General features: G+C 35.0%; 1 protein-coding gene across 1 annotated transcript in view; it reads right to left on the bottom strand.

The window, feature by feature from the left end:
* Positions 1-13,387, bottom strand: part of ARHGAP21 (Rho GTPase activating protein 21) — a 133,896-nt gene that overhangs the window by 43,207 nt on the left and 77,302 nt on the right. Inside the window, 3 exon segments of the mRNA XM_006933312.5 lie at positions 4,241-4,295; positions 6,818-6,896; positions 8,881-8,973. Of these exon segments, the coding sequence (XP_006933374.4) occupies positions 4,241-4,295; positions 6,818-6,896; positions 8,881-8,973 (227 nt within the window).

A 13,387-nucleotide genomic window follows, 5' to 3' on the forward strand; every position in this document is an offset into this window, starting at 1 on the left:
ACTCAACAGGCTATGACAAAAAAAGTCTAGCCCATTTTTTACATTTAGCCCTTTTATATACCACTCAATATTCTTCCTTGGATTTCCTTTACTTAGTAGTTAATTTTTATATCTTATAGTAGTTTAGTAGTTTAAAAGCTCATATTTTAAAAATAAAGCCATTCCAAATGAAAACAGAGTAGCAGCAGCCCTGCCTACAGATCCAAAAGGTTCTTTAAAAAGAGAGGGGATGGGGGGTGAGGAATGTAAGGAAAGAAAGGTGACCCACAGAATTCGTCATCTGGAATCAGAACTGCAGAGAGCATATTAAATAAAATTTAATTTTAACAGTCTGGATCTCGATTGTATGTATAGTATCTAATAGTAACTCATCCTAAAATAATCTTCCAGTTCGGTTTTAGTAGAGTTGTACCAAAACCGCAATTACCATACCTATTACCATTATAATACTATTACTATTCCATATTTATTGCCTAATAGATGATAAAAACAAACAACCCCCCCCCAAAAAAACCCTGCAGAATAACTAAGTCGGTAAGATTGAAATTCCTGCCTACCATTTCACCTTTAACAGGCTGATCTATTAATTTAATAATATTACCTATGATAAAATAAAAAATAATTACATGTCTGTCTGTATAATAAAATACACGCCAAACATGGCAAGGTGGGGTGTGGAAGAAGGGGGTGGTATGAAAACTTTATATCTTTCTAAATTATTTGTGGCTTTACAAGCATGTTACAATTATAAATATTTAAAACTGACAGTGACCATGGGACTATGCTAAGCCCCTTAACTCCTCATCTGCACCTGTTGGCAGTAAAGGGCTGCGGTATAGGCTTTGGTCTCAGACCTACCTGGGTTCAAGTCCTAACACTGTTGCTTCCTTCCCTGTCTACTAGAAAAGCTGTTTAACCTTGCTGTGTTTATTAACGCACAACAGCAAAAGCAGGCTCAGAGTGCCCTGGTCAAACACTAGACGTGCCCACAAATCTCCACAGCTATAAGGACTAATCAACTTAAAATTTAATTTGGAATCCAGTAAGCCAAACGCTTAACAAAATCTCACGATGCATCCACTGACAAGAACGGTCAGGTCGAGATCTCCTATCGAGAGCCCATTCAAGAAAGGGTTCTCTTCAGGCAGCAATCCCTTTTTAGGTGACTTGATGACTTCATGCATGGCCGACATTTGGGAGGGTAACGAAACAACCCTTCTGGTTTTGGCTTTGTTTTTTTGAAAATGGAACAGAAAGAGTTTTTTATTTTGTGATAATACCTTAAAAATACAAAGCTAAGATATCACAGTCTAAACTATCATTATAAAATACGTCAAAATGACTAAAATGAATGTAATACTATTCATATTGCTCATCTAGAAAATAGATGTTGGTTTAGAAAAGGAGGCTGCGGGTACAGGAGCACTACTAACGGCACTAGTAGGAACACAATGAATTATTCTTCGTTTTACTTCATGTTTTTCAATATTATATGACTGGTCATCTGCAATTATGAAATTTATTACTACATACCTATCCTTCCATGAGTCAAATTTTAAACCAAATTAAATCTTCTATGCCAAGATGAGCTGAGCGCCTCTAGAACAATTTGGTCCATATATCACTTTAGAAAAGAAAATTCCATGGACACACAGCCCTGCTGTCACCCAGGCAAACACATACAAACTACGAGAAGCTTTCACTTGGGTGAGTAATTTTTACAATGGTCGTAAAAATGTTCATGTTTACTTTTTCTTTACAATGAATATTCAACCTCAAGAGGGACAAATACGTCTTTAAAGCATATACTTTGGGTACCAGACTTAAGACCAAGATAAATACTTAAGGCCTTTACAGAACATTTTAACTCTAGAATCTGTTATAACAATTTCTACATATGTTTTTTTTTTTTTTTTTAATCCCGGATTCTCTTTGTGTTTTGCAATAGCTTTAAAAAAGGACACTCATAGATATCCCAGCTAAAAACATTTATGCAGAAAAAGAAGGTGCCACCTTCTAAAATCCTTTAGGAAACAATGCATAGTAGGCATTAATTATATACACTCCTTTGATTTTCTCATGAATTACAGTACGTTCAACTGTGAATGAAGGCTGAGTTTAAAAGTGTGGTTTTCTTTTATCGTTCAGGGCATATGCTTTTAATCTCTTAAGATTAAAATAATTCAAATAACGTTTTAAAAATGAATTTTGTTACAATTTTACCACGACCTTTAAATTTTTTTTTTTTTTAACATTTATTTATTTTTGAGACAGAGACAGAGCATGAACGGGGGAGGGTCAGAGAGAGGCAGACACAGAATCTGAAACAGGCTGCAGGCTCTGAGCTGTCAGCACAGAGCCCGACGCGGGGCTCAAACTCACGGACCACGAGATCACGACCTGAGCCGAAGTCGGTCGCTTAACCGACTCGACTGAGCCACCCAGGCGCCCCTTACCACGACCTTTTACTAATGAGCTTTGTAGATCCGTGTGCTCACGCCACTCAAGTGCACCAATTTTTCCCTGTGTTTGTAATACTCTGTATTTTGCCTTTGTTTTAAATACACATATCCTAAATAAAATATAACACGACAGGCTAATTAACCTAATTTTCCACTGATCATGAAATTAGACAATTATTCCCTCCACCGCTGCCGCTTCCACACTGATACTCTTCATCAACCACACAGCAGGCTGCGACGGTAATTCTGTGCTTGATTCCTGCCCTAGGAATTCAGTGCAACTTCAGCCATTCTGTGAAACGAGACCTGTTCTAAACAGCATCCAACCCAGTGCCTTCACCTTGGCAAGGAAAGAGTCCACTGAAGATGAGAAAACAGTTCTGTTTTGGAAATGCCTTCTATCTTTGAGTCATCAAATTGCCAAGGAGGATTCAAGGGAAGGCCTCCTCCACATCTGTGCATCATCTTGTGTAGGAGGAACATCAGCCCGGAGTCCCTCATTTATTTCTAATCTGGTGACTCCCATTGCCTTCAGTGGTTATGTCTGCAGCTCTCTTACTCCGCTCAAATACCAGGGTGGGTACTCCACAGCTAGGTCTACTTGCCTAGGACAGCTACCCTGGATAGGTGCACTTTCCTCGTTGAGACTTCCCAACGCCAGAAGAATTATGTACCTGAGGAGGGTGATCTGTTATCGCTAAAAAGCCATTCCTAAATACAATCCGCATGCCTATGCCTGGAAAACATAAGATGGGTCTCCATGGATTTTAGTCAATTAGACTTTACATGTCAGTGGATAAATTGAATCACTAGGACCAGCTTTAATCACATTTCTGTTAAAAAAAAAAAAAAAAAACACACAAACATTTTGGGACACCAGGGTGGCTCAGTCGGTTAAGGGTCCAACTCTTGATTTCAGCTTAGGTCATAATCTTATGGTTGTGAGGTTGAGCCCCGTGTCAGGCTCTGTGCTGAGTGGGGAGCCTGTGTAAGATTCTCTCTCTCCTTCTCCCTCTGCCCCTCTCTCGTGCTCTCTCACTCACTCTCTCTCTCTCTTAAAGAAAAAAAATTGTTTACAGAAGATCTTAGGACTTATTTTAAACTAAATTCAAACTAATGCCTTACAAATGAAAAACATGACTTTACCCTTTCCATTCCCATCACAAAGATTCCATGAGCTCCCTGTTGTACTTGAATTAAAAAAAACACACACACACAATTATTTGCTAAAAGGAGAAACACAAACTTCAGTGGTCACTGAAGTTTAGAGGGTGTTACTTCAAAGCTTTTACTGATGCTATTTTATTCTACTAAACTACAAAGTCAATTGAGGAAAACTAGTATTTTCTTGAATGAAATTTATATATGTTTATAAATTTATGTATGTTTTGCTTCTTTTTACTTTCAGCAATATTTAAGCTCAATAAAATAGTTAAGGATTCTATTCAACTTATTTTCTTTCTGAAAATGAGGGAAAATTTAGGCTAAATGCTAAAGACTTCAATATAGTATAATTTCCTCTTGAAGACCCTGACATTTTCACTGTCAAAATGAATAGAACATTCTTATGTCACTTGATTGTAAAAATTGACTGTTTTTTTTTGAAAATTTTTTTTTGTTTGTTTGTTTTTTGGTAAAATATAGAGAATCCCAGACTCTGCTAAATTTCCCCAGAATCTTTCATTCTGTCCACCTCCACCTTTAAAGTCCATCTTTAAAGGATTTTTACTAGTGTTTGAGACTGTTGAACAATTCAGATTTAAATAAATAAAACTTACCACTTGGAGAATGTCTTCATCTTTTGGCATAACACTAAGTTCCAATGTTGTATCACTGAAATTGAATATATATAAAAATTATTTTAGGGGAGGGGCAAGTGTATACAAAAGACATAAAAAATAGCTCAGAAGTATCTGTTAAATTTGCTTACGAGTTTAATTTTTGGGTTTTTTTTTTAATCTTTACTTTTCAAACTCAAATCATTAAAAAAATAAGTCACTTTTATATATACAAGCTAATTATGAACGAAAGAAGGCATCCTGCCATATGTTAGAGCTATTTATAACCAGGTAAATCTTCTTTATGTGTTTCTAATTTAGGAACATGAAGTATATTACTTATGTTAAATACTCCTGGAACAAAGCTCTTCAGCATATATTTATTTATTATTTTAATTCAAGTCACAGAAAGAATTATAATTTTTACCACATATGTTCACTATTTATCAAGTTAAAAATATAGTCACATGAAAATAACCAAAGAACCCTCAAATTTAACATTTTAAGTAATATTAAACATCTCAATTTTGAAATATTCCCTTTTGGCCTCAGAAGTGAAGGAAATCAGAGTTCACCATCATAACTATCAAAATGACTCATTTCTAAAAACTATCAAAATGACTCATTTCTAAAAACTATATAGTGCTTAACTATTTGCTTTCTTCTCTGACTTAATTTTAGAGGCTTTAGAGAAACGGCTCAAAGTCTCACTTTATTTTGGTACTATAACTGCCCTGTCAAAAATGATAGAGAAGTTTCTCTAGGTTCAAAAAAGCACAAAGGGGTGAATTATACTGAGTCCTGTGACCTGGAATTACATTTAGAAAAGGCAAGGATGGTGGGCTATCTCCATCAAGTGATTCAGTATCTAACCTAACAATATCAGACGGATTTTTTTCTTCCCCCAATACAATCAAGAGATGAAGAAACAATCAACAACAACAAAAAGAAAACGAAACCTAATAATTTACTGGTGTCACTTTTTGTTCGATTTGAACTTATTATGAGGTTCATAAATGCTGAGAATAGTAAACTGTAAGAACCACAGGTTCAAATAAATTTTATTGATAAAATATGTAGGTACTTGTATTTTAGTATTTAGAGCTGGTAGAAAATACATACTGATGCTTAGATAAATTCTTCTGCAAGGATACATTTTTACATTAATACACTGCAGAATCTCAATGGCTTTGTGCTGCATTATCCATTTGCTACCAACTGCAGACAAAAGGAACACAATTTTTTAAAAGAAAATAAGATAATCAAAAAAACAGTTTTCCTCTATTTTTCAAATTGCTTTATCGGCTGAAAAATCAAGACTGTCATTCCAAAGTGTTATTATTCTGAGAGACGAACTGCACCAGGAACAAAAAAACAAAAAAAAAAACTTAATGTGGATTTTGAGTAACAGAGATTAAGTCGTGGTTACTTGGAAAAATACTATTTTTAAAGAAGAGATGTTAGCAAATACACGAAAAATTCTTAAATTACAAACTGATAAGATACATTGGTGTACGTATAATGATCTAAATTATTTCAAGGGAATAAAAATTTGGGTGACCTCCCCACTGCCTCTGAAGTGGCTTTAAATTTTTCACCAGTCCCCTGTTCTCTCCGATACTTGAGATCAAATAGGGATCACTGTCAGGAACACCTAGAATCTAACATCAGACGCAAGATTTAAGATTTGCTTTCTCTAAGAATTTCATTAAATAGTAAAACAGTAAGAAGAATACTTGGAGAGCAATAAATCCCAATCACATCATCTAACTGCAAAAATGACAATGCATTAGGGCATTAGTGTAAATAACTTAGATTATATCATGAAATGCTTTAGACATGGTTGGAGGACTTTGATAAAAGTCTTCAGAAAATAGTGAACTTCAATTTAATTATAATAGGGATGATCTGGACAAGGGGACCCCACTCATGGCCAGTAGCATCTGACAGGAATTCAATTTGTTAACCACTTTGGCTTTCAATTTATTTATTTATAATTAAGAAAAATTTTCTCGGTGTGTGGTAGACAGGAAGAGAGTAGGACTAAGTTATCTTTGAGATCTCACAGTCTCTCTACACATATTTATTTGCCTTTAGAATTCAAAAGTCTCTCATTCTGTAGAACATAGGTGAGAGATGGATTCAAAGAGAATTTCTTGCTGTCTTTATTAAAACAAATGAATAAATTGGAGCTAAGAATGTGATTCAATAAGGTATATAAAGATATCTAAGGAAGAGGTTTTAAAATAAATTACATTGGCTTTCATGTACATTTTTGTTATAAACAAATTACAAATTTAATTGTCATTTCATTTAAATCTAAACTCTGTTCCTTTCAGATTCTAAAGGACTTTAATCACAAATCTGATAGATTTGCTAAAGCAAAGCCACCAAGTTAAGCCACCATCAGGTAGTTCAACCTTGGCAATTCTCAAATGTGTTATCTACTTTAAAGAAAAGTCCTGCTTCTCCACATCCCATTGTAGGGTATAGACATTAATGTATTAAGTGTACTTGCTCCGCTGATTTATAAACACCCATCTTTGGCCAAAATTAATCATATTTCAGGAATCTTACCTGTTCTGAATTAAAGCAATTACTTGGGAATAGGTCTTTCCAATAACACTTTCTCCATTGACTTTTATAATTCGATCACCTACAAAGAGGAATAAAAACAAAAAACACATGGGGAATTCCTTAAAAAGTCATTTCTGAATACTTTTGAAATATTTTTTTTAATGTTTACTCACTTTTGAGAGACAGAGAGTGATCGGGAGAGGGGCAGAGAAAGAGGGAGACACAGTATTTGAAGCAGGCTCCAGGTTCTGAGCTGTCAGCACACAGCCCGACACGGGGCTTGAACTCACGAACCATGAGATCATGACCTGAGCCAAAGTCGGATACTTAGCCGTCTGAGCCACCCAGGTGCCCCAACTTTTGAAATATTTCTTAAGGTACTTATTTTTAACATATTCTTGTTCATTATCTTTTAAAGTATCTTTCACAAAAATGAATCTACATTTTAATACATACAACTTCTGATGAAATAGAGCTAGGTCTTAAGAGCCCCAGGCAATGATGAGCTTAGAAATGCCAAAAGGTATAGTCACCAAGTGGCTCTAGCTATACTATTTATAACCCTATCACTTGTTTTCTGAGTTGCAGAACTCGTAGCTTTTTCTCTGTTTACCCTGTCATCTCTGATAGAGAAGCATCGTTCAGTGCGCTTAGACAGTTGATGGTTTTTATTACCTTGCTATCCTCTACTTTCAGTCTCATTTCCTTGTAGTATCCTCCCAACACATTTAGTTTTTTTTATTAGTGCTATATTACGGAACTTGAATATGGGTGTGCACCTGGTTTTGGCTTTCTGTATATTAACTTGTTCTTCATTTTAATAAAGTAAAGGACATTTGGATTACTAGTAAGAATTCAGGGGAGCAGAAAGGAAAAGACTGAGAGAGAAAAGACATGGGAAATAGAAAAAAAAAAAGTACTTTCTGTGTGCTTCTCACAGCATCTCCATATCTTCCTGCCTTTGCGAGGCTTAGGATAAGATAGGAGATACATTCCGGGTAATGGAATCCCACATGTACACTGATATACATGTTATACACATTAATGAGATTAGGATTAGGCTTACTTTAACTATGACAGAAGAGATAATAAATAGTGCATCCTAATAAATCTTAGTGGCAACATCCGCTGATTGTACTATTTATAGCTGAAAAGACTACACTTTATTCAAAAGGCAGTAAAACATAGTTTTTTATTAATTTCCATTTAAATTATTTCATATTGAAAACAAAAAGAGTAACTATTTTAGTGTGTGCATTAACCTAAACTAAATCTCTTAGTTTTTACTAAAATCACAGAGGGGCACCTGGGTGGCTCAGTTGGTTGAGTGTCCGGCTTCAGCTCAGGTCATGATCTCATGGTTCGTGGGTTCAAGCCCCATGTCACGCTCTGTGCTGACAGCTCAGAGTCCAGAGCCTACTTCAGATTCTATGTCTCCCTCTCTCTCTGCCCCTCCCCTGCTCAAGCACTGTCTCTCTCTCTCTCTCAAAAATAAATAAACATTAAAAAAATTAAAAAAAAAAAAAAAAAGACTTGCTGAAATCACAGATCACAAGAGTATTTTAGAACAGTTACCAGACCGCATCCACGGATATGTACGGATGAAGCAGGACTTGCCTTCCACTGCAGACTTAGGTTATTCTTTGCAGTGCAAATTAGTTAATTCACTTCTGGCAGATAAGGTACTTCCAAATCTTGGATCTCCAAGATTATTTCAATTATGCCAATAAACATCTTTATCATTTGGCTTTTTTGTAATCCTCATCAAAATTAAACGTATGCAAAACAGGTGCTTTTAAAAGGGCCCCCAAGAGTCCATTCTCTAAGTGGTAACCAAAAGTGCTCCTAATTTCCAATTTATATTAAGTTATTTCTGTCCAAACCCATCAGTTTGGGTATCAAGAAACACACAGCTAAGTAGGTTTCAAAAATAGTAATAACTGATGCAGAGACATAGGAAAAAACATACCGGAGATAAAAATGTGGAAAATGAAATATGGAAGAAGGAAGAAATGAAGTAAAAAAGAAATCACATGGTATTGTTTAAAGAAAAATATTAGCACCTGTGCATAATCCAGCTTCAAAAGCAGGTCCCCCTTCTTTAACCTGTTTAACAAATATGGTGTCCATTGGTTCCAAGCGGTTTCTTGGTTTTCCTGCAGGAGAAAAAAAGCCCAAGGCATGATTTTATCTCACAATATTTTATTAAAATGCCAAAAGAGAAAATGGTATTTTAGGCAACGAAACAAAGATTTTTAATGAAGTGTGAAACACATATCCTGAATATGGATGCTAAAATCATAATTTAGGAGTTTTCATTAATTCAAACATTTATTTTGCTTCTTCTAGAACACAACCACCATCACAATAGTAATGGTTTCCATTTAGTAGGGACATTCTGTATGTAAATTGCTACACTAAAGACTATACATGCCCTGAGAACTAATTTCTACAGCACTTAAGTGTTGCTACCACTACTGCATAAAAGAGGAAACTGAGGCTAGGATAGATTAAATCCTCCCAGGTCACATAGCTAGATTTCACAGGCAGTACGCACTCTACTGCTCTTTAACACTGCATTGTGCTAAGCATTAAGTTATAATGATAACTAAGACTCAGTCCTTTCCCTTCAGGGGCTCTGGTGGGAGACAGACATACAAACAAAATGATACTGATACTGGAGTATAGAAAACAATAATAAATAAAATATACAATCATAGCAATGACAAGCGCATGATCAACTCCGTAAGTCAGTATTTCACAATCTATCGATGGATCACCTGCATTAACACTGAAAGTGCTTGCTAAAAATCCATGTTTCAGGGTCCAATCAGAAATCTGCTTTGTCAACGAGTTTTCCAGGTGATTCTTGTACACACTAACATTTGAGAACAACTTACAGTTTCAATAAAATAGAAATCAAGGGAAGATTCCCAGATGAGAGGGCATTTAAGCTAAGTGATAAGCACCAAGGCAAGGACTGTGGTGGGAGGTAAGGCGAAGAGGTAGACAGCGGTTCTCAAAGTGTGGTCCCCAGACCAGCAGCATTGATATAACCAGGGAATGCGTTACAAATACAAATTTGGGGACTCCATTCGAGACCTACTGAATCAGAAACTCTTGAGATGATTGTGATGCACACTCATGCTTGGAAACCACTGAAGTAGAAGACACAGCCCTGACTCTTAAAGAACTTGACTGAGAAAATGAAGCACATATATATGCATGGAGTAATATAGTAATATATGTTAAATTGCAATGCTAGGCAAAAGATGAGTGTCAAATATTAAAAGTTTACATTTCTTGCCATATAAAACTAAATTTTCATCATGGTGTATCACAAAGGTGGCTCAAAAAATTCTTAATAAAGGAATATATCTCAGTAGATTCCTTTACATATTTAGGAATTCCTCTGAAGTCGTGAATGGCTAAGTCAATCACTTATAATGCAACAGGGTATAGTGGAAATTGCTTGTTTTTAGAAGCCAGTAGATATGGATCCAAATCCTTGCTTTGCCACTTGATAATCTAATTGCAATTAAGTAAACACTTCTACTTAAACTATTAACTTTTTCTTCTATAATAGAGATAATTATTCTATATTTTTACATTCTTAAAGAGTTTCCACAAAGGCTAAATGGAGTAATTCCTCAGTCAATGTACATTTCCACTCTTCATAGCGCTTAAATGAAAACTAGTGACATATTTTTATGTCTTTAAGAATTAAAAACATGAAAAGTAATAAAAACACACTTATAAAGTACCTACTATCCAATTTAAAAAATTATAAATATACTGTATATCATATATCTTCCCAAAGAAACTTTATACAGCCTTCTATGTTCAGATGACATGAAAATATTATAAACCCTTTTGTCATTTCTGACGACTGCTTTCTCCATGAGGCTTTGGAGGAAAAAAAGAACTAGTGTTGGTTCAATCCCTACTATAAAGAAGAATGTCCTAATTCTTAAGAGATATCTGTTAAAGTAGTTAGAGACTAATTATTAGGATTATATGATTATATCTCTATAATTATATCTGCAACTTAACTTTCAAATGGGTTGGGAGAAAAAATAAACCAAGATACCCACACCCCCCAGATACACATGTGGATAGGAGGTAAATGAAGCAAATATAGCAACATGTTAGTTGCTGAACCAAGATGGACAAGGTTTTTGCTGTGTGTTGAAAATTATAATAAAAAGTGGGGGGAAACTTCCCGTGGATGTCAGGCTTTATTTTTCTTCACAGAACTTATCACTCACTACTTAAAATTACATTTTTATTTGCTTGCCTTTTGGCTGTTTGTCTCTCCCACTAAAATGAAGAGCAGGGATTTTTATCATGTTCTCTGATATCCACAGTACCTACCACAATGCCTAGTGCAGAACTGGTATTCAATAAAGTTATTCAATGAATAAATAAATTTATTATTTAGTTTGATTCTCATAACAAGCCTTCGGGATGGGCATTATGATCCTAATATTGTCATTGTACCCGAGAGGAAACAGACTAAGTACCTTATAAAGAGGCAGAGTAGGGATTTGAACTCAGGTCTGAATCCAAACATGGTGTTCCCTGCTGCTTCAAAAATAATTGAACTATTTATTCTTTTGTCAGGCTTTACTGAATACAAGGAGATAGTCCGCTTATAAAGACTTTGAATAGAAAAAAAGTTTCTTTTCAGTATCACTCACTTAAAATGCAATTACTTAATTTCAATCAAGTCCGTAATCAGTCTAGGTCTCTCTGTAGCCAACTCAACATTTACAGGAGCTGACATTGAAAGAAAACCATCTACTTTTTCTTAGCTAGAGATTTGAGGATTTAACTAAGTTTTACTGAATCAAGTCATTGCTTTCATGGAAAGATTTGTACAATAAAAGAGAAGAAACACTTTTCTCATTAATGTTTTCTGGTCCACTATGTCTGAAAGGTGATTATACCCTACTTATATTTAAAAATACAAAATGTAAATGACATTAATAATTTCTATTAAAAAATTAAAAGTTAGCTGGATAGCAATGTAGTAAACCCAATAGAAAATTTCACATATACAGAACAGATGTAGTCCAAAATAATTTTTTTAATTTCTATAAAAGAAATATTAACTTTGCAGTGATTGTCATTACAAATCCAGAGACACTTTGTCACTGACAAATCTTTCAACACACTGTGCCTGAAAACATATGAAGGTGGAAAAGACTGAATAAAATAGGGGCCAATATTATAGCAGAAACTATTACATCTGCTGAGAATTACACTTTTGATTCTTGCTGTCACTTTCCTTTCTGAATTTTCTCTAAAATCTGACTTACTATTGCTACCTAGATATTATCCGATTCCTTCTGGACAATAGAAAATTGATATCCCTTAATTACAGACAGGTTTCACTACAAAACATACTTCTTTTCAAATTCCATGTTCCTTGACTCTAAGTCTTGAATTAAACACTTGGCTCATTAATTTTAAGAGTGTCTTCTTTTTATAAGATGGACAGAGAACGACAAATACCATATGGTTTCATTTCTATGTGGAATCTGAAAAAAAAAAAAAAACAACAAAAAACCAAAACAGACTCAAATTCAGAGAATAAACTGGTGGTTGCCAGAAGGGAGGGAGGTTGGTGGGTAGGTGAAATAGGTGAAGAGGATTAAGAGGTAGAAACCTCCAATTATAAAATAAGTAAGTCATGGGATGAAAAGTACAGCATAAATAATATAGTCAATAATATTGTAATAACTTTGTGTGGTGACAGATGGTAACCACACTTACATAGCAAGCATTTCGTAATATATATAAACGTCAAATCACTATATTGTACACCTGAAACTAATATATTCTGTCAGCTATACTTCAATTAAAAATTTTAAAGAATTTTTTAAAAGAAAAAATAATCTTAAAAACCATCTTCTCTTTAATATATCCTGCTGAAACTGGAAATGAAAAATATCAGATTTAAAATGTGTGTTTATTCAATCTTTTGTGTCCCTGGTTTTTTTTGTTTTGTTTTTCATTTTTTGTTTGTTTGTTTGTGTTTTTGTGTTTAAGTAGCCTCCACGCCCAACGTGCAGCTTGAACTCACAACCCTGAGACCAAGAGTCACGTGCTCTACTGACTGAGCCAGCCAGGCACTCTGTGTCTTTAGTTTTTAAAGTCAATTTCCAGATGTGCAAAACTAAAAGTCTGATCCTGAGTTGTGGTAATTCATAAGGAAAAATGATTTCTTACTTCTCTGTATTATCATCTGGCAGGGCCAGATAGCTTCCCTGGCAATTCTTAGTGAAAAGCCTCTTTTAATTCTACATCTGTGTTTTATACTTTCTCATTTTTTTTAAAGAACACATAGGACATGCTTCAAAGAACTGTTAAATACCTTTTTAAAAAAGGTTTTTTTGTCTTTATTTTTGAGAGACAGAATGTAAGCGGTGGAGGGGCAGAGAGAGAGGAGGCACAGAATCCGAAGCAGGCTCCAGGCTCTGAGCTATCAGCACAGAGCCCGACACGGGGCTTGAACTGACGAACTGCATGTTCATGACCTGAATCGAAGTCGGACGCTCAACCGAC

Source organism: Felis catus, chromosome B4 (genome assembly GCF_018350175.1).
Source record: "Felis catus isolate Fca126 chromosome B4, F.catus_Fca126_mat1.0, whole genome shotgun sequence".
Lineage (NCBI taxonomy): Eukaryota > Metazoa > Chordata > Mammalia > Carnivora > Felidae > Felis > Felis catus.